This window comes from Hyaena hyaena, unplaced genomic scaffold (genome assembly GCF_003009895.1).
Source record: "Hyaena hyaena isolate Hyena2069 unplaced genomic scaffold, ASM300989v1 scaffold_216, whole genome shotgun sequence".
NCBI classification, from domain to species: Eukaryota; Metazoa; Chordata; class Mammalia; order Carnivora; family Hyaenidae; genus Hyaena; species Hyaena hyaena.
The window spans coordinates 676,134-698,544 of NW_024080848.1; the positions used below are offsets into that span (position 1 = coordinate 676,134).

Consider the following 22,411-nt stretch of genomic DNA (forward strand, 5'->3'; position numbering starts at 1 on the left):
CCTTGTTCTCTGATTCTTCCAAAACGAGCAGACCCACAGACAGACCTGAGCAACCCTGTTGACGAGGTCAGCTGATCTCCAATTCCTGCTTTGCCTCGGAAAACGGCATTTCCAAACTGTCCCTTACTGCTGGTTAGCTTACATTCAGGGTATCTGAAACCACTTCTGATATTTATAATTTCTCTACCATTCTAACTGCAGGATCAGACAGGAATTAAATTTCAGCATACAAGGTTTGTGTTTCTTTGTAGCGTAACATATATATCAAATAGCGTGCAAGAGCCCCAGGTATAATATATGTTTGATTATATTTCAACTCTAAGCGATACCACATTGAGATCGCTTCAGTAGCTAGGCAAATGTGACTCGGGCCATTACCTGGATCCAAACTCACAAAAAAATAAAAAGGAAAGAAAGAAAGTAAGAAAATGTATTTTTAATCTAAGGATCAGTACTACACAAACCAAACCATGCAGTCCCATTTACTAGCTAACCTGGGATTGCAATTCAGAAAATCGTTAGGGACAGAATTTATTCATAAACAAGGCTAACATCAGCAACAGAATTATACTTTATAAAGCAATTCTTTTCTTACAGTTCTCAGGGCCAAGAGAAGATAAAGAAGACAGTGGGGGAGGAGAAAAAAAAAAAAAGGAAAGAAAGCCAACCATTCAAAAGCATCTAGAACCGTGTTAGGCAGGTGATGGCAAAGCAAAAACAGTCCATTCTGGCACCACAGGCAGCCCAGGGAGCGTCAGTCTGAAGGGGTGCTGGGCTTGAGTCCCACTCCAGGTGCTTCCTGGCTCCAGCTGCTATGTTTCTGTCCTGGGGACCAGCAACATCTTCCTCACTGTCCTTCAGTGGTTCCCCAGAGAACTGAGGAAGTGGTCTGTCCTCTGGCCAAAAGCAGAGCCTGTGGAAGGACACACGGGGAAAAGCCCATCAGGCCTGGACCCAGCCATCTGACAGCTAAAGGCCAATGGAGTCAAGGGCAGAGGGAAGAGCGATGTTTCCTCACCTCCTCCAGGCTTCCTTTCTGCCGACTCTCCAGAAGGGTGCCTTATGCTTTGGAGCAGCCAGTGGCTTGGAATCTTTGAGATCTCGTAGTGAACTCATTGGGGTACCCATCACCTTTCAGTCCATGATATCTCTGTTGACAAGAACATAAAATAAATACCCCTGCATCACTGGTCGATGAATCTTGAGGAGAAGGAGACACAACAGAGTAACACAGGCACACAGAAAGAAGGGAGGATGAGAGAGAATAAAACTCAGAAAGGATACTCTACCTGCCACCTTTCCCTGGAATTCCCCTAGATGGCCGCATCCTGGACACGAGGCTCCAGGTGAAGTCTAAGGCCGCCCGGAGGTCTCAAAGGTCTGAGAGGTCAGGAAGCATCATTCCACTGCCACGCAGGCACCTGAACTCAAAACTCAGCTCCTTGAGAACCTCAGCCAGCCTTGCCCCGACTCTCCTGAGTGGCTCCTGTCACTGAAGTACTACATAACAGAGAGCAAAGCGCAGTGGAAAATTAGCAGGGGGTTCTCCATCTTCCTTTGCCCTGCGATGGTGGTTAGGGAAAGGGCAGGGGATTGGGGCAGGAGGGGGTATCAACAACCATCTGGTCTTCTCTTTAGTGATTTCAGTCTTCAATTTCAAACTCTCAACCTCCCACCAAATCTCTTAACATTGGTCCTGGCCCGTGGTCCATGCCCTTCGGTTCAATCTAGCCTTGCTCGTTGACCCTAAAGCATCATCCCAATCCTGGAGAAAGTTCCTATGCCTGGGCCAGGAGAACTCCAGACTGGCTCCACTTGTGATCCTCCTTTCCCAAAACTCATGGAAAGTCCTGGGCTTCCCCTTTGTCCCCCACAGAATCTATCTCCTGGAACACAGGGCAGGGTGCACATCGGTGAAGACCACAGGCTGAGAACCATGGGAATTTGCAGCTACCAAGAAGCACAGAGAGAAAAAGGCAGAGAGAGGGACTTATCCAAACACATCCAGTGGCCAGTGTCATACTTGGAGGGTAGGAGCTGGGGGGAGTGGTCTGTCCTTCTACAATAAAGGGGCACATCCTCTGTTGAGGATTTAAAATCAATAGCACAATTAAGAGTTACTCTACTTTTTACTGTGCCCATGCACCGGTAATTCAAAGAAGGTCAGTGACAAGGGTCCTTCCCAGCCAGGCAGAACCCCATGCTTGGCCTCTCTCTGCAAACTACTCGTGGTACCCTTATCTTGCCAGAGTCTGTCTTGGTGTTCCTCCATGTGCCTGGAATCTTTCTCCCCCAGTCCCACCTGCCCACATGCTACCAAACTTCAAGCTCCATTTCAAATGCTACCTCTTCAAAGACGACTCTCTTGACCTCCTGACTACAAGGAATCCCCTCTTCCTCTTAATTCCTAAGGCAATTCATTTATATTCCTTTATTTCTACCTTGCATTATACTTGGACATGCAAAAATATTGTCTTCCCTAGGGCAGCTGAGTGTCTCAGTCAGTTGAGCATCTGACTTTTGATTTCAGCTCAGGTCATGATCTCACTGTCCATGAGTTCGAGCCCTGCCTTGGGCTCCATGCTGGGTATGGAACCTGCTTGGGATTCTCTCTCTCCCTCTCTCTCTCTGACCTTCCCCTACTTGTGCTCACGTTCTCTCTCTCTCTCTCTCTCTCTCTCTCTATCTCCCTCTCACTCTCTCAAAAATAAACATTAAAAAAGTATTTTTAAATTACTTTCCCTATTAATAGATATCAAGATGCTATGAAAAATACAAGGGATCAAGGGGCGCCTGGGTGGCTTAGTCGGTTAAGCGTCCGACTTTCGCTTAGGTCATGATCTCGTGGTTCGTGGGTTCGAGCCCCGCGTCGGGCTCTGTGCTGACTGCCAGCTCAGGGCCTGGAACCTGTTTCAGTCTGTGACTCCCTCTCTCTCTGACCCTCCCCTGCTCACGCTGTCTCTCTCTTTCTCTCCTAGAAATAATAAAACATTAAAAAAAAAAAATACAAGGGATCTGGAATTAGGCCTGGGTAAGAAGCACAGGTCTCACCCAGAACTGTGTGATGCTGGACTGGTTTGAACACCTTATGTCCACATCTACAAAATGAGGAAAATATTGCCCAGCTCATAGGGCTGTTACATTAAGTTAGATAGCGCACAAAATATCTAGCCTGAGATAATATTCCCTCTATAGTTATTTGTTTCTCTACTCTCTTCATAAGAGTAGAATCTTATTCTTTCATCTCTGTCCCCCCCGCCCCACTCCTGCAGGACTTATCCAGAAAAGTGGTAAAATGTGTAGGGCAGGAAATGCAAAGGGTATTGAAAATGAGGGTAGAGAATAGCTACACCACAGGCCCATTTGGAGAACTGAATATGTGTTAAGTTCTTAGATCGAAACCCGGTACATGGTATGAGTTGTAGTAATGTATATTAAATAAAATAATCTTGTGAATTTATATATGATTCCCCGACTCCATGAAGCACTCCAAACATAAATTATTAAGATACTGCTTTCCCTGCTGCAAACTTCTTCACTTTCTCAAATAAAAATATTAGAAGGTAAATAGAAATAGTGGAGTTTTTAGAAAATCACATGTTAGACCTTTTTCCCCTTTAGGTAACATGTATTCGGCACCCATGATGTATGAAGTACCACACTAAGAACTTTATAAATAGTGCCTTAACTCTCATCTGAACCCTGTGAGGAACTGCCTTGACTATTCCCATTTTACAGATGTGGCAGCTGAGGCACAGAGAGGTTAAGAAACATGCCCATGAATGCACAGCCAGTAGGATGCAGAGGTTTTTTTTTTTGTTTGTTTTGTTTTTTTAACTAGCTTTAGAATCATGTTCTCACTCACTATGATCTCCCACAGAACTTTCTGTGAGGATGGAAACGTTCAGTGCTAATGTGGTTGTCATTAGCCGTACGTAGCTCCTGAAATGGGTCTAGTGTGACTGAGGAACTGACTTTTAAATTTTAGTTAGTTTCACTTAATTTAAATTTAAATAGCCACACATGTCCAGCGGCTGCCATGCAGCAGGTCTTCTGTACCTTGAAGGCCTTGCATAGGCCCCTTATTTTGATGGTAGAGATGACAGGATTTACCCTAGACATAAAGTCAGGGCAGAACTGTCAGAGGTGGGGGGAGCGCTATGCTAATTATAGAGCATAGGGTTGGAACAGGATACACTTGAGTTTGAAACATAGGTTCTATCATTCACTGGCTGTGCCCATAGCACATTAGCCAACCTTCCTGTGCATCTGAACTCTTTTTGATTATGGAAGCATATTAATACCATTTCTAGGGTCAACGTGATCAACAAGTAAAACAGTATATGAGAAAGTGCTCAGCATATACGTGGTATGATTTAAGGGGAAGCTGTAGCACATATACATGTAACTTCTAAGAACTCGTCTCTCCATACTTGGTGAGAAAGCAGAAGAGAGCGAGAAAGTAATAATACCTGTGGGGCAGGAGGAGAGGTTTTCCACTGCATTCCACGCAGCAAGTATGCACACGTATGTAACCAACTGAGCACCTGATGGGAGATACAAATATTTTCTCCTTTCAACAGGCTCTTAGAGTCTTAGTGCCTGATTCTAGTGTTTATATGTGATTTTCCCCTAATGCCCTGACTTTAGAACTTAATCACCACCCCCACCCTCCTGCTAAATAAGGGTCCTTAATGGTATTCCCCTCTGCACCAGGTTCTTATGTGCAGGCTATGATTATGATTATTTTTATAACTGAGTAGCAACAATCTTTACCCCAGCCGGCTCTTGGCTACATTCTTGTTCCTGTTAGCTCACTCAAATGCACTCTCTTCCTTTGTCTTTCTTTCTCTCTTATGTATACACACGTTTATGTTGTCTCCCTATGTTGGTTTTTAATTTAATTGTGTCTTTGTGTCCAAACCCACCCTCCTTTGTAGCTGCTGGGGCTGGGACTCTGCAAAACACATCTGTCCCGGGCTGCAGGCTCCCTGTTAGGTCTAGTGGTGGGGGGTAGAGAGGGATCTGGCTCCCTTAACTGCTTCCTATTCTGTTACATGGCTCTAGCGATAAGTCTTCATCCTGGCAGGAGCAACTGGTTCCAATCAGAGCAACAGACTCGACTTTGCAGTTTCTCTATATCCCCAGCCCCCTTGACACACCAGCACAGCTAGCCCTCCAGTGCCCTCTCCTCAGGGGTCTGGGTTCTCCCTCGGCAACACCCATCATCCAAGTGTTTAAGTTTCCATTATCCTAACGCCTTCCCTTTGTTCCCCCAGCCTTAGAGGTCAGCTGCCTCTCGTAGTCTGTGACCTCCGTGAACCTCAATATCCCTTTGGACTCTTGGACACCTGGTTAACAAGTGATGAGGTTCAGGAAATGGGCCACCTTGGCATACTAAGGATTTTAAACCAGAGAAGTTTGAGAAACGAGCAGAAGCAGTAAGGTCATTCTAACCTATGCCCTCTCTCCCCCTTCTTCCCTGAAACAGGTCACAGAGCCCTCCTGTGAGAGGTGTCCTCTCTGTACCCAGAGGAAAGGGGCACCGTTATCTCTAAAGACAAAGGGACACCGAGAAGAATCCTACCTAACACAGGGCCTTGCTCACTTTTCCCCAGATTATTACACTCGCCTCCTACTCCCTGGCCTGTTACATTCGCCCACGCCCGCCACTCTTCAGAACGCCCGCTGAGAAATTCACAGCTCTAACCAGTCTCGTGAGTCTTCATTTCCTTGTGAAGGCTCCGTGTCATAGAACACCATGTTAAACAAGTCTATGCGCTTTTCTCTTGTTAGTCTGTCCTGTTTGCTTTCCGAACTCAACCATGGACCCTACGGGAGGACAGGAAAACTTTTCTGTCCTGTACAGAAGTCTTCGTAGTAATTCCTTCTGTTAAAGTAACTTGCTTAGCTGTCTCCTGACCAGATCCAATCTGACACGCTCTTCCTCTGTCTCTTCCGTGGACAAACTATGTTACTGCGTACGTAAGAATATATGAACACATCCTACATTCTCCCCCCACATGAAAGCTATCAATAAATTATTAACATATCTTGGCATTTCTATTCTAGATCTCCTCTGTCTTGCATCTAAATACAGGACAGAAAAAAGAAATGGAGCACATCAAATCATATAATCTGAGCTATCAGAGAATAATTAACCCCTGAGGTGCAGTCTCTGGGAGCTCCGTCCTGGGCACATCTGCCAGAGCAGCTAAAGATCAAGTAAGACACATGGACGTTTTCATTAGCAAAGATCAACGCATGGGAGCAATGCAGGGGCATTTGCTGAAGTGTAGGGTGTAGACCTTCTGTAGCGATACATCAACACCTGATGGTCAGATGAATGAGAGCCCTCTGCAATGCTGCAACCTTTGACAGTCTTAAACGGCCCCCTCTGCCAGCTCTTCAGAGAAGGTACAAACCCATGACACAATACAATGCAATGCAATACAAGAGGAGGCTGTATTAGATCAGAACCAGTTTAGAGGTACATGACCGCAACCACCCCTATCCCCACTTCTCCAATAATGCTGCCAGTCGTATCCTCTATAAACACAGCAGGAAACGTAGTATGAAATCCCCACTGCTTGTTGGTTACCACCTGCTTCTTCGAACTAGGGGAGTTGAAGAGGCACATGTTAACCCACAGCATCTCCAAACACATGCAGCTTTCATTCTTCAGCAGTGAGCCCTGTGGGACTTCATGCCACAGATGAAGTGGCTGTCCATAATCCACAGTGTGGCTAACCCTCCTGCTAGCCCCAACGTGATCTGTAGCCAAGATATGACTAGGAGAACACTGGGCATCCTAATTCAGAGCGGCCATCACAACCTGGATCCTCAGACTCCAAACTGCCTTCCATCTTCAGGAAGCTCCAGCAGGTACCTTCTTCCCTATGCCCCTTGAACCACACTCCTCAAGGAACTCACTTACGAAAGCCTACAGGTCTGGCTTTGATGTCACCCACTGTTAATCTGACACCTCACACATAGTGGTTTCCTCAATGTACACAACCTCTCTCTCCTGGCCTCCCCAAGCTACTGTTCCCATTAATGCCTGTAAATGTAGCAATGGCTGTCAATATCCTGCCCTTATCTCTCAGGCCTTTCTAAGGCCAACCTCAAACCACCATTAGCTGCATCTTCTTGCATTAGAGCCTTCTCCAAAAACTATCTGTATGGGCACGGCTGTCTGGGAATATGCAGGCATTAACTCACCCTGAGAGGAGTCTTCAGCCAGAGGATGACAGAGTCCAGGGGATAATAGTGAAGTGTGTGTTCTTAGCTGCTCCCCAGAATTTCCCTGTCAGCTGGAGCTCAAGTGTCCATCATCACCCACAGCTAGCTCACCCTTTATTGGCTGCCTTTCTATCTCTTAGCTTCCTTTCCCATTCCTCTTAGTGGCGTTTCCAAAACTTCTCGAATAAACCTCTTGCTCTTAAATCCTTGTCTCTCAGGGTCATTCTTGGAGAGCCAAAAACTTAGGCAGCAGAAAACTATCTTCTTCCAACTCCAGCTACTTCAAGGCAAGTCAGCAAATGCTTTAATTTTATGTACATATTTATATATGAACATAAATGTGTGTTTCTAAACTACTTTAATTGGATTTATAAATAATGAACAATATGTGTCTGGCTGACATTTGAATTTTCATATATTTTGCCTTGTGCTGTTCTCTCTCTCCTGTAAGTTGATACGATGTTCAAAGGCCAGGAGTACCTCCCCTCCTCCCTCTATAATTTTCCACAATGCCTGGCATGATGCTCCACAGAGTGAATATTCAATCAGGGCTGACAGACAAGAGGCCACAGAGGTCAGGTCCGCTTGTCCCGCAGGCTTGTCAAAGGTGAGAAAGCTCCTAAGAGAAAGAAACTGTCATGCTATTTTCAACTCTTTGAAGGCTGAGCCTGGAAACCCAGATGGAAGCTGGCACTGAGACAGGGCACTAAGTCAGGACACCATAGCCATGCGGCGCATGTGAAGCCCTCCAGGCACCCAGGATGGGGGTGCTGCATCATCTGATGTGTTCCCTTAGCCTGTTTCTGAGCGACAGTCCAGTCAGAGGCAGAGGGAGCTACATGAGCTACGCACAGCAGCATCAGGTCCATCCCCAGGAGATCCTTCCTGCAAATGCTGGGTCTTTGTTGCAAATCAGTAGCCTTCTGATTTATTGAGCACCCCAATGTGCTAATAGGTGACCGACCAACACAGATCAAGAGGAAACCCTATCTTAACCCATGCTATACTCCAGAACTGAAGGTCTGGCAAACAATTAACAGAGGCACCCAGTAATGAACACTAGTGCCCTTAACTACAAATATCCTACTTTTGCTCCAGGCTCTCATCCCTGTCCTGGGCCAGGAGGACTTTATGCTCTTTCCACCTGCGTATTTCCTCTCCCAACTAGAATAAAGTCTGGTTTCACAGACCTCCAACCTTTATTAGCTGGCTCCCTCAGGATACAAAGATTCTAAAGGACCTTCTGAATCAAAGAAAGGTGAAATGACAGTGTTATTTCAGAACTGAGTGTTCCGTTGCATTATTTTCTAAGCCTTTTACAAGTGACAATCCAAATACGATATTGATTATTCCATATCCCCACCTCGGCTGCTGATACACTTCACTGTCATAGCCTTTCACTCCTTCCAGGATGAGTCTAGCACCTCAAGAGTGACCGGCCTCTGGAAACTCCATGCACTCAGCACCTCAGAGGCTCCACCGTCGCTCCTGGTGCATGGGGCAGGCCTGTCCCCAGAAAGGACCTACCAATCAGGAGATCCTAAAAGAGCATTTCTAAGGCTTTATCTGAGGAAATCACACCAATGTATGCTTTACCTAAACCCTGCTCGATAGAGGAAACTTAATTCTATAGCAGCTTTCTAAAAATAATTCTGATGGGAATAGAAAGTCCAGCCCTTTGCACAGCCTACATTGGTTTGTTCCCCTCAACCCCTCACCACGTGGGAATTTGAAGAAGCCACAACAATGACCAGCAGATGGAGCAATGGGTAGTTCATCAAGAAATGAACTGCAAACAGAATGATAAACAGCTGTCACAATGGCTGGAAAGAAGCCAGAATCAAGAAGGGCATGGAAAGGAAGCATGACAAATCAAGACTTCTAAGCACCATATATGAAGGCCTACACAATGTACTTCCATGATCTTCTCTAACGTCTGCCCCTATCTGCACAGAAACGCTTCATCTGTCAGCCAGATAAACTCATTTAGGAAACAAATAATCATTTACATGAGATACACTGAACGTAGATACAACAGCCAGAACTACCAAGTATCAGAGTGAAGTTCTAAATGATCTGGTCCATTCAAATGGATTCTGCACATTATTTAGGGGAAAACCCCACTGCTAAATTTTCTCACATATGAGGAGTACAACGCCAATGGAATGAATGTTTAATTACAGTCACCTTCAAATCTCCAGGTCTACTGAAAGAGAACCATGGCAGAAGGGAGAAAGGAAACACATTTCCATTAGCCTGATTGATTCCCTGGGTTCCTTACAGGCATGAGTGCCGTTACAGCATGAAAATGATATCACAGGTTGCCAACAATCTTATCCGCCCAGGACAAGGATTTCAGCACTTCCTTAGGAATCACGGTAAAAGTATTCTATACTATCCCAAATTGTGCTCAAGTCTTCATCATTCACTGGCTATGTAAGGCCTCTTGATAGGTCTATTAATGCCTAATATCTTGAAGAATGAAAGAGTGGCAGCTTATTTGAAGTCAGTTCTAATTCTGCCTAGTCTCTAGTCGAAGTCAACTAGTTTAACATCTCCCCACCTTAGTTTTATAGCAATTTCTTTCCTTTGTCCCAAAATCATATTTGTAGCTGACGGCTTCTCGATGTTATGAGTCAGGAATAGACAAGGCATTATTAATCACAGAGTGTTTTTATGACGCTGGTGGTCAGTGCCTCAAAGAAGGCTAGGAGCTCCTATCTGAACATTTTTTGTACACATCCTTGACCTAGAGTACAACTCCCTGAAGGCTGAAGCTGTTTTTCACACACATTCCTTTTGTAAGTCTCATAATGCCTAGTTCAGTGCCAGAGATTGAGTTCAAGTGCCTATCTTTTCCAATAAAAAATTCTGATACTCACTGCAATAGGAGATACACTGCAGCCACCCAACCCGGATTAGGCATCCCCAGGTTTCCAAGGGTAGGTTCCAGAGAAGTGTCCCAGATAACAATGGTGCGCATGAATCTCCTCCTGGAGGGCTTCCAGTTTTTTCTCCTTTACTCCTCACCTACTTTTACCTGTAACTCGCTGATTGACTATTGAGGCTAGGGACAAGATCTTAAATGGCAAAAAGCTACGTATGCAGGTCACAGATCAATCCTGCAAACACTCTGCCAGCTCACCACAGTGGGGAAAGAGGCCCTAGGAAGCCCTCATGGTTGGCCCCAGCATGAGGCACAGAGCAGAGTGAGGAGTTTTCAGTCTCCTAAGTGCAATCCCTTCCCTCTTGGTCTTTTGCACACAGATGTTCATAGGAAATGCAAACAGAAGGGTCCATTTTTCTTTCTTCAGGAATTCTAGAAACGGAACTTGCTGACTTGCCTGAGAGACACCCAGGAAATAAGAGGGAATTCTCCTCATTACTGAGAGGTGCTGGTGATATATAATATGAGCACTTCCCTAGCTAATGTAACTTTAGGTTTCAATTGACCCATCTATAAAATGGGAATGCTAAATGCCTTGATTACATTCAACACTTCATATTTAGACATGATGTTCATTGCAAATGCTCTAATCCATTGGAGATGTCATTGACAATGTCCCCTTTACTGTAGCTCAAAGAAGGTTATTAAGGTCAGTTTCCAAAATGGGTTTAAGTGAGTTTTTCATCCACATCTATACCAGTAAATTTCCAATCTATCAATCATTCCAAAGCTGTGACCCAGTGGAACCAAGTTCCCAGGCAGGAAATGAATATAAACAGAGTTCGTATTTGTCTGTGTGTGGTCTACACAGATGCAAACAGATTACTCAACCAGGGCAAACACATGAGGTGCCAGCATCAAACCCAAATAGTGACAGAGCCAATTACGACTCATCTCGCCTTCCTGATTTTGAAATGTCACTTACACTAAAGCAATGCTCTGTCTACAAAAGCCCTGAAAAAGAGAAACCACACCACTATGATTTTCATTCTTACGGATATCATGAGGAAGAAACAGAGTAGGACCATCAACTTGCTGTGCTATACGACAAATCCTTAAATCTCTTGATTTTGGAGAAGTAGAAATCTTTATTTTTTTAAATGTTTTATTTATTTCTGTGAGAGAGAGAGAGAGAGAGAGAGAGAGTGAGCAAGGGAGAGTCACAGAGAGAGGGGGACAGAATCCGAAACAAGCTCCAGGCTCTGAGCTGGCTGTCAGCACAAAGCCCAATGCAGGGCTCGAATCCACGAACCATGAGATCATGACCTGAGCCGAAGTCAGATGCTCAACCGACTGAGCCACCCAGGCACCCCAAGAAGTAGAAATCTTTAATCCAGAAGTCAAAAAAACTCATATGAATACAAAGGCTTTGGAGGTAAGAGAGATCAATGAAGAGGACTGGGTGGGCACTGTGTGAAACTTGAGAGCACATGATTCAGTCCCAGTGCTCATTTGCCATGGGAGGAGTAGGGCCTAGGGATGCCAGATCTTTCCATTTTTCAAAAGAAGCCAGAAATCTAGATTATTTATGGGAAGCTTTCTGACATGAAAATGTTGGCAACTACAAATATTTTAAATTGCCATGCAGGCAAGCAAGACACATCCATGGGCCAGATTTGGCTTGCAAGTTGCCAAATTCCTAGGTTTCTGTGACAGATAAAATAGACAAGAAAAAAAAAGTCAAATTCCAATGGTTTCAGTGTAAACAGAGTATAGTGGAAGAGTATCAGCCTTTGAATCAGGAAAACCTGTGTATCTGTCCTGGATCTGTCATGCTCTTTGGGCGAAAAGGTAGACAAATCACTTTGCTTCCTAGAATCTCCATTTCCTGCTATCTAAAAATGGCGCTAGAATGTAAGGCTGTTATGAGGATTGCATGAGAGTAGACTAAACTACATGAAAGAGCCTCAGTGCAATGCCTGGTATATTATACAACGACATCCATTATGTTCAGTTCCCTCCTGAAAATATGCAATAGTAATGATTTTACCTCCAAGGGTCTGTTAATTTGAATGAAGTGCAGTAATACAAGCAGACAGCCTAGCACAGTGTCGGACAGAATACGTGCTCAGTAGTGTTTGTTGTTGGTATTATTATGTGTAACCATGAAATAAGTTTTTAAACCCTAAATTTTACCAACATGGACACAGTGACCCAGAGAGAGAGACAGAGCTCAAGGCTCTTCAGGTGTGCAGCAAAGTCAGAATCACTCTTGCCCCACAAAGCGTTCTTTCTCTGTGTTAATTTCTCCAATATAGTCAATATACAGCAATAGACTGGTGTTAATTTTGTTGTTGTTAATGACTGATGAAGTTGATATGATGGTGTCTTAATTTATTGATAAAAGGGGAAGGGGCAAGGAAAAAAACCAGACTTTCTTTTTTGTATAAAATCCAAAGGATCAACTAATTTTCTTAAAAAAGAAAAAAAGTACTGTATGAAAGTGACCTGCATTCTGATTAATTACATAAAATTACAATTTTGTTCACTTTTCCTATGACAGTCCTGAAACTGACAGCCCTATGATCACAAACAGCAATATGTTTGATGTCTGCAGGAGAAGAATCTTATTCTATTTAGTTAGACAAACAAAATTATCCCAAGCCACTGTTTGGGTAAACAGGGCTTAAGTATATCAATACTGTCAATGTAAAACACTCAGGAATCCAGCATTATCTTCTGTGAAAGCAAACGGCAAAATATTTGGAATCCAGGGAAAAAGACAGGACTGTAAGGAATAGACAAAACTGACAGTTCCTAAAACATGAAGTTCCCTTTGAATGTAGGCCTGAAAAGAGGGCCCTATTTGTTCAAGTTTATTCATTGCTGACTTTCTCTCACTGATCTGCACTGTTTCCTTCATCATCTGTTCTTTTATCTTGTCCCCCATTAGGACCTAAGGCTCTAAAATCTCCCCTTCTCTCTCAGGTTCCACCCAAGCTCCATGACCTTCAGACTGAGATGAGCCTATTCAGAAAGTCTACTATTAAGCATACACAGCGTCACGATTTAACCACACGCTTCAAAGACTCATATCTATGAGTCCTCCCTTGTAGAGGGAAGTGTTCCGTCCTTCACAGAGTTCTTTCCTTCAGCTTCTGTTTCTCATTTGTTTAAAGACTTAATGAATACTAACTGGGGGTTGGGTACTGACCTGACCCATTCAGGCCCATTCATTCCAAAACTGGCAATCTCGGATATTCATTTTCACATCTGTCTAGGTAAGTCCTTAGCTTTTAAAGTGCAGGAATAACAAGTGATAAACCTTACGCTCCTTAAGGCTTGCTTCAAATCCTCTTCTCCATCTCCTTATGTCTGATTTTATCAGTTAGTCTCCCCTTAGTAATATGCTCTGACTCATCACATTTTGCTTTTACTGTTATTAAATATGCATCCCTTCATCTCCTTGATTATATTTTAAGTTTCTTGAGAGAAGGGACTGAGTATTGGCGGCACTTGGAAACACTTCCCCTAGTGAACACCTGGTAGAATGTCCCTCACTTAGTAGGTGTCCTCGTAATACTTGTGTAATTGAATTATGTCTCAAATTCATGTCTGGTCATCATTTTAAAACACTTAGGTCTTTTTAAAATTCCTCACAGTGCTCTAACAGGACAAAGTGGAGATGAATTCATTACTATGCTTGGCAAAATGAAAAGCCCAAATTGGATGTGCCTTGCCCTTCTAGTTTGTTACACAGCTGGAATGTGAAGCTGGTTAGAAATCACATCCATCTAGGCTGGCAGATCTATCAGGATCCTGTTGAATATATTAACATATGAACTGGTTAGAACGGGATTTATGCATTTCCATCACAGGTAATGGAGATGAAAAGGAACCTGTCAAATCATAGGGCCTATTTGTCTGCCCAGGGAGAGTGTTCAATTAAAACAATTATTTATAGATATTCTGCAGAGCTTTAAAGACTTCATTCTTCATACCCCCTTGGGAATCTGGCAAGGGACAAAGGGAACGTCCATTTTTGCAGGTGAAGGCGAGAGGAACTCAATGAAAAGTCCCAGATTCCTTAGAGATTGAAGCTCTGTCCCCTGAGCTCAGACAGTGGAAATGTTCAGGCCACAGATTTCAAGATAAAGATTCTTTGGCAGGTTTATATGTTCCTAATCAGAGTCTAAGAGCTAATTACAATGAAGTTTACTGTCATTTTATAGGCATGGCTTTATAGAACGAGGCTATTCATTTCTTCCTAAACACTGCATACAAGTCAGATATCCACTTGCCAGTTGAGTGGTAGTGGCTTAACAATGGCTGCATAGGCTAAAACAGAGATATAAATAGCATCATCATTCCATTTAGATAATGTTTCCCCCACACACACAAAATAGACGTGATCATTAAAACAACTACCCTTCTTAATGTTTAGTCAAACAGTACACAGAGCAATAGTGAAAGAAATTTCAAATCCTAAGTACAATGAGGTGCCACATTTACAAACTGTACACTGTTATCAGTCACTATTCCATCTAAGCAAGACCATAAACACAAACTTGATTAGGTCTCATGCTATCCTGCTTTCTTGTCCCTCTCTGTCTCTGTCTCTGTCTCTGTGTGTGTGTGTGTGTGTGTGTGTGTGTGTGTGCATGTATGCACACAAGCGCGCATTGGGGGGCAGTTCTTTGCTCAGAATCATCCATCCCCCAGTATTATACCTAGACTCCGTGTGGCCTTACCCCATATTTAAGTTTTTACCTTCTCTACCATTGAAACTATTTTTTCTATTAGTTTTTATCTCTCCTGTCTTCCAGACTACTTAACACAGAATATTCTCCCTTTCTAAGTTTTCTGGTTCCCCATCTCTTCATGGCCTTTGCAAAAAGAATAAAACTGGCAGCCTAGAGATATGACAGTTTGTAAACACTCTTATGGCAAGTTTCTACTCTGTAAGATAGTTCTACAGTGATATTAAGGAGTCACTCTGTGTATTACTCTGTGGTTTATTCCATGACCCTCCATACCTGCTGACTGACTCAGTCGCACAGAGCTCACATATATTACGTTATTTTTAAAGGACTTTGAGTTACCTAAATATCAACCTATTTCAGATCTTTTCCTTTAAAAACACGTAAATAAAATATTTTCTCTACACACATACACCACACACAAATACACACAGCATTTAAGTGCCCAAAGGAACTTCACTATATTAGACATCTTGACATTTGTTTTTCCTAGGAGCTTAAAATAAAATAGGCAACACTGACTCAGACAGACATGTAGTGGGCATTCAGCAAATACTACCTACATCATTAAGCTGAGAAGAAACAGTAAAATGTCTGTCCCATATACTACATTCCAAGGGCTGTGGAGGAAAGGGACAAATATAAGTATAAAACTGCAGGAAACAGTCCAACAGCTAGTGACACCCATATCCAGTTGGCCAAGGATGCTGGGAAACCTCAAGTTCCTTGCTCTTCACACCAAAGCAAATAGAACTGTGACATCACAGCTAAAGAAACTAAAAAGGAAGATGGTTCCAATAAGGCAAGAGATGATTAAAAGAAGAAATTCTGATAACACGATCATAAAGATCCAAATAAACCTAACAGGAATAGATTTTTAAGTGATAATACTAATCGGGTGGTTGCAGAGAAAGCTCTCTGATGAGATTATATTTTCAAAGAGTGGGTACAAAGACAGAAAAAATGAGCAATATGAAAGATGCACACAAAGTGTCAGGCTATTGCAGAGAAAGAAGCCAAGGTTTGTTTAGGCAAATATGAAGAAACATAAGCACCTTTTTTCTTCTGTAAGTCTTTCTTTTAAACTCAAGGCAAACAGGAAAACAGAAGTAGAGATAGTTTGGCTAAGTGTAGTATAGATAATGTTCATGGCAGAGAAGGAGCTCAACTACTGTTATTTTCTCTATCGGGGTAGTTTTCAGACAAAATGATCGAGTGTGGTTAAAAAAAACCATATTTACTAGCTAATCATTTATTAATTCCCAAGTGCCAGGAATTGGGCTAGTCTTTGGAAATGTTGGAGACTAAGACAAATACAGTCTCTGTCTCCATTACACTTGATTCAAGTGAAATTAAAACGGAAAGGATACGGAATGGCTCCCTTAATACAATCACACACAGATGCTCCAAGGTTGGCAATGAAGTTATCTCTGACTTCTTTGCCAACCTTGCTGAAGATTCATTTTATGAAGGGAGCTGTCAGATTTCTTTACAATGTCTAGTAGATGATGAGAAAATAGTAATGGAGCATTTGACTGAGTTTGAAACTCCAGAACCCAATAAACCAGTTCCTAAAATACTGAAAGACTTTATGAGGTAACTGTAGAAGAATTAGGGAAGCACACTTGTTAGTAAAAATTTTATAAGAATGTCAAAAACTAAAAATGTATTTAATGCTTTTTTTTAACAAGTCTAACAATACAGAGATTACAGAAGACAAAGTTAAAAGATCACAGTAATGTTGTAATTGGAGTTCTAGTGCACATCTTGCAAGCGTGCCCATATGATGGTGCGCATCTTTTACCAAGCGTGCACATTAATAGCTTGAGCTTCGCCATGGTGGGAGTATTTACAGCATAGAAAGAGGCGAGTGCCACAAAGGAGAGATTTTCCCTCCTCCTTTCTTCCTTTTCTTCCTCATATCCTTCCCTCCCTTCTTTCCTTTCTTTCTTGAGAGCCAATGGTTAAACATTTACCCATACACAGATGTCTTAATGTAAAACACTGTGGTTTCTAAACAACTGTATTTCCCAGTGCGTTTCCTTGGTGTGTATACTCTTCATTTTCATAAATGCTATAGGATTATTTTTCCTTACTGTATACATTTATACTGTGACCACAAACATATGAAAGTATATGTATTATGAAGTCCCATCATTTATATGGTAAATGTTACACCTGCTTTTAATTGTAGCCAATCCTAAAGGTGGAAAAATTTTTATTCCAATGGTGTTTTAATTTACGCCATCTAGATTGCAAATAAGGTGAGGGATATTTTTATAAGTTATTGGCAATTTGCATTCCTTCATCTATAAATAGCATGTTTATACACTTGCCCATTTTCTTATTTAGTGGTTTACTTTTCATGTCATCTTGTCTGGTCCTATTAATAACTGTCAGGTATTATAAATGTTTTTCCTAGCTTATTTTTGATGTTTGGACTTTGTATTTGATATCTTTTGTCAAATATCTTTTGTTGACAAATATGTCTCTCTCTCCTTGGTAACTCCTGGTTTTCTGGATTTACTTAAGCAGTTCTACCCTGCCCACGTGTTACGGTCTGAATGTTTGTGTCCTCTCAGCCAAATTCGCATTTTGAAATATTAATGCCTAATGTCATGGCATTAGGAGGTTGGGTCTTCGGTTGGGGGGGACTAGGTCATGAGGGCAGAGTCCTCATGAATAAGATTAATGTCCTTATAAAGGAGGCCCAAGAGAGCTCTCTTGCCCATTCTGCCATGAAAGGATACAATGAGAATTCTGCCACTCAGAAGGGGGGCCTTCACCTGACCATGCAGCCTCCCTCATCTCAGTCTCCCAGCCTCTAGAACTGGGAGAAATACATTTCAATTTTTTACAAGCCACCCAGTCTGCGGTATTTTGTTAGAGCAGCCAGAACAGACTAAGACACCAAGGCATCAAGGAAAGTCACATGGACACATAATTTAACAGCATAGAAACTGCTGTTTCTGCTTGAAACTGTACTCAAACTGCTTCTGCTTGAATCCCAGATCACCATTCTGAGTGCCAGCCTGTTCTCTCAAAGTCTCTATTTCCCTATTTATAAATTGGGCAAAAAAACGAAACAAAACAACAACAACAAAATAAAACCTTTATAGAGCTCCACTGAGGAGTAAATATTTAACTGTATATTGTTCAATTCACTGTTCATCTCTGTTCTCCCCTGTCTTGAAACGTCTACTCTTCAATTTTCATTTGGTTGTGTTAGTTCATCAAGTATTTTGACATAGTATAAGAACAGATTACAGTCTAAGGCTGTGCAGATATGACTATTCCTGTCTCTTACCTGATTGATTGGTGAGTGAAATCTTTGAAGAGATTCCCAACACCACCCCTCTTCTCAATAGCCTCTCGATATCCCATTGTCTTCTGGCTTTAATGGTTGCAGGCTAGTGCTGGTCTGAGTCTTTCTCTACTAAGAAATTTCTTCTCAGGGTGCCTGGCTGGCTCAGTGGTTCAGATCGTGATCTTGCAGTTCATAGTTTCGAGCCCTAACATTGGGCTCTGAGCTGACAGCTCAGAGCCTGGAGCCTGCTTCAGATTCTGTGTCCACCCCTCTCTCTCTGCTCCTCCCCAGCTCGTACTTGGTCTCTCTCTCTCTCTCTCCCTCCCCCTCTCTCTCAAAAATAAATAAATCAACATTAAAAAATATTTTTAAATAAATAAATTTCTTCTGGAAGGTTAGAAAAACTTCTGTCTCCTTGTCTTTCTAGAATTTCCAGGAGATAGAGATTACACATATATACCCTTGTATTCTCCTGCATACATTCACATACACACATACACCTTTATGTATTTCAAACTCCAGTGTACACATATCCACATGTATTCATAGGTGTATTTACATGTATGTGTACATGTATGTATATATGTGTATATTTATGTGTGTAGATATATGTAAGTGTGTACACACATACTTCATTTTTTCCTGAAATTGGCCTGGACCTGGACTCTATTTTTCAAATAGAAATTTCAAGTCTTTCTTTACCTAAAGAAACTTTTCTTCTAATTCTTATTTTTAACTTACTGTTGCTCCTCCATTTGTTTGGTTTCTTTCCTCCTGGATTGTTTTTCCAAGTTAAGTGTCTTAGAACAGCCTTCTATGTTTCTCCTGTTTTCTACTCAGCATTTTCATTTCTTGGTGTTTTTGCTCTATGTTGTGAGATAATCTGGTTCTTCTAGGAATCAAATTCAAACTTTAGAAAAGACGTTTCTCCTTTCAAATTCTCTGCTGAAATTTTAAATTTCCAAGCATGTTTTATTCAATTCTAGAATTTGGGGATTCTAATTGTAATCTCTTAAAAAGTCTTCTGACCTTTTCGGTAAAGTCTGCATCTGTCAAATCCATTATTTCTATATTAACATGAAAATCTTTCCAACTGGCTGATTTGGCTGTTCACACATGCTTCGGTTATCTCTCTTCCAGACACACAGTAGGACTGTACTTCCTGCCCACATGAAGGCTATTCTAGTTAGTGGCTTTTCTATCATCCTGAGCCTTGTAGTAAGAACAATAATGCCACAGAGAAGAGCCCTACCACCAACCTGCAATGAAAATGTATTATGGGTGAGAATTAATCTCATTTTAAGCCACTTACTTCTCGGGGTCATTTGTTATTATTGCAGCAAAGTCTAGTATACTCTGATATAGTCTACTTAGCCTTCTTCTCTCAGATAAAATTTCACTCTTCTGGCCACTGTTGACAACTCCTTGAGTAACCTGTAGAAATTAAGCAGTTAGAGTTTCTCATGAGTGGGAAACCATGAGTGAACAGAAAGATATATCTTTTATAGTAATGGACCAGCTAAAAATGACCTGGCTCTTGTCCTCATATATGAGAATGAATTCTTTCTTCTCAAAGTTGTACAAGGGGAGTTCTTCCTTTGCATGTCAAGACTTTGAGGCAGGCAGGCAGTTTACCCATGTAGTAAAACACTATGTTTAAATGGAGTATGAAGGATTAGGGATCCTACAAAGAGCAAAAGCAGCAAGTCAGGAGATGTAGGCTCCTCACAAAATCTTGCAAGTCATCAACTTGACTAATCATAGTATTTATGGTAAAGCAAGCTGCCTTCTCTGTTGCTTATCCCTTGACTTCCGTCTGATGACTATGAGAAGGAAGCTCTGTATCTGCTCTCTCCACAATCTCTGGGGAACGTGGAGTCACAGACCCAGCCTCAAGGGTCCTCTAAGCTTTTTACTTTAGTTGCTGTGATGTTGCAGAAAAGAATTAAGAGGGGCAGGGAGACAAAATAAGTGATGGGGCAACCATCTTCACAGACCCTCGTCTGCAGATTTAAAAAGAACAGGAGAGATGCCACGTTTCCTGAGAGAAATGAAATGTCCTGATTTTTTAAAGCAATGCAGATGTGCAATGACGAAAGAAAAACTCCAGAAACTGGTGTGCTTGATATCAAGCCTTAATTAAATTCTAATATGTGTATTAAATAAGTTGTGGCTGCTTCAAAAGAAGTGATGGCCAAGAATTAATATTTGTTTACCTAGATTGGATTGTGAAACCTGGTTGATTCAACCTGCTTGATTCAGGGAAGAACCATGGACATAAAACAACAAGCTTAGCAAAAGGTTTTACTGTTTCAAGATATCCTTTTATAGAAGATGAAGAAATGACTAGGAGTGAAATGGATTAATCGCTGGTTGAAAATAAAAAAATTCCTAAAGAGCATTGATTAATGACTTCAAGTCAATGTGGAAGAAAATCTGTAAGAGCTGCAGAAAGTCTTTATCCTTTTCAATGACATATATCAATGTCAGATACAATAGCACAAATCTGGCTTAACAGAAGCTCATATATAAGAACCAGGGACTTTCGTTAGCCACAAGGTCAAAATAATGCACAAATAATATGCTTGCCAAAACAGCATTGGAAAGCTTAGGCTATATTACAAAGATATACAGAGTTTAGGAGGTAAGCAAGGTGAGAAAGGGTCAGCATAATTGACTCAGTACTGGCAAGCCCATACCATGCCTTTATGCTAATAAGAAAATGGAGGTCCTTTCTCTGTGAAGACATAGCCCTCGGCCAGGACATGTGGCTTGGTGAGTGGAGTGAAGGCTAGAATTTTGCCTCCCTATGCCACCTTGCCAGGCACACTTGTACACAGATAATCGGTGTAACTATATGGCAATCTTAGTACTAAACTGCTATACTCAGTACTGCTCAGACCTCACCTGGCAGGTTTTGCTCAGAACTGGGTATTTCTTTTTAAGAGAGCTTTTCAAAGTGGGATAATTTCAAAGATGAACAGAATAGCAATTCGTTTGAAAAGTAACTCATATGAGGGGCGCCTGGGTGGCTTAGTCGGTTAAGCATCCGACTCTCGCTTGGGTCATGATCTCGCAGTTCGTGGGTTCGAGCCCCGCGTCAGGCTCTGTGCTGACTACCAGCTCAGAGCCTGGAGCCTATTTCAGAGTCTGTGACTCCCTCTCTCTCTGACCCTCCCCTGCTCATGCTGTCTCTCTCTCTCTCTCTCCTAGAAATAAATAAAAATATTAAAAAAAAAAAAAAAAAGAAAAGTAACTCATATGAGAAAGGGTTTAAAAACCGGGCAAGGCTAAGACTTGATGAGAGAAAACTCAAGAGACCATGATAGCAGACTTCAACTATATGAAAGGAAAGGGATTAGATTATTCTAGGTGGATCCCGAAGGTCAAATGAGGACTAGCAAGTAAACTCATGATGCCCTGTATATAGTGAGTGTTCACGAAATATGTCAAATCAAGTCATAATTATAACAAGATACATATTTCACTTAAGTTAAAGGGGCATTTTCCATAAATATGGCAATTCAAAACTGGGATGGCTTCATTTTTTTCTGTTGTTCACTTATTTTGAGAGAGAGAGAGAGTGAAAGTGTGCATGTGGGAGCTGGGCAGGGGCAGAAAGAGAGAATCCCAAACAGGCTCCATGCTGTAGGTGCAGAGCCCAACATGGGGATCGAACCCACAAACTGCAAAATCAGAACCTGCTTACCCAACTGAGCCACCCAGGAGTTCCTAGGACAGCTTCTTTTAAAAAATAAATTCCTCATCAGTCAAGAACTTTATAGCAGAGCCTTCATTAAGCAAAGATTGAACCAGCAAAACTCTTCCAAATTTTTACACAATGTCATAGCACACAGTGTTTGACTATTCATATGTAAGGGGTTGTAACAGATACAAATATAAATAACACACATTTTATGCCTTTAAGGAGTTCACAGTCTAGTAATGAAGACAGATGTGCATACAACCATCACACTAAGGTATAAACGATTATTTCCTGGACATGACCAGTATAGAGAACACACCTATACAATAGAAACCATGTATTTATATTTTTACTCTCATCTGCAAGAACTGGAGCCTGAACAATCCAGTAATTTGCCATTATGTGTTTATTCTCTTCTCGTTACATATGCAGCCCCAGTAGGAACACTAAGAACATATTTATTCACAATATCCACTAAAGTCTACTTTATTCTTAGGTATTTGAGAACA

The 22,411-nt window shown here is 41.9% G+C and overlaps 1 protein-coding gene across 1 annotated transcript in view; it reads right to left on the minus strand.

Moving 5' to 3' along the window:
* Nucleotides 1-640: 640 nt before the first annotated feature.
* LOC120238758 (transcriptional activator ptaB-like) overlaps nucleotides 641-22,411 on the minus strand; it is a 161,763-nt gene continuing 139,992 nt past the window's right edge. The window contains exons 2-3 of the mRNA XM_039242720.1: nucleotides 1,019-1,150; nucleotides 641-913 (exon numbers count right to left, since the gene is read on the minus strand). Coding sequence (XP_039098651.1) covers nucleotides 1,061-1,150 — 90 coding nt within the window. The 3' untranslated portion in view covers nucleotides 641-913; nucleotides 1,019-1,060. The remainder of the gene's footprint in view (nucleotides 914-1,018; nucleotides 1,151-22,411) is intronic.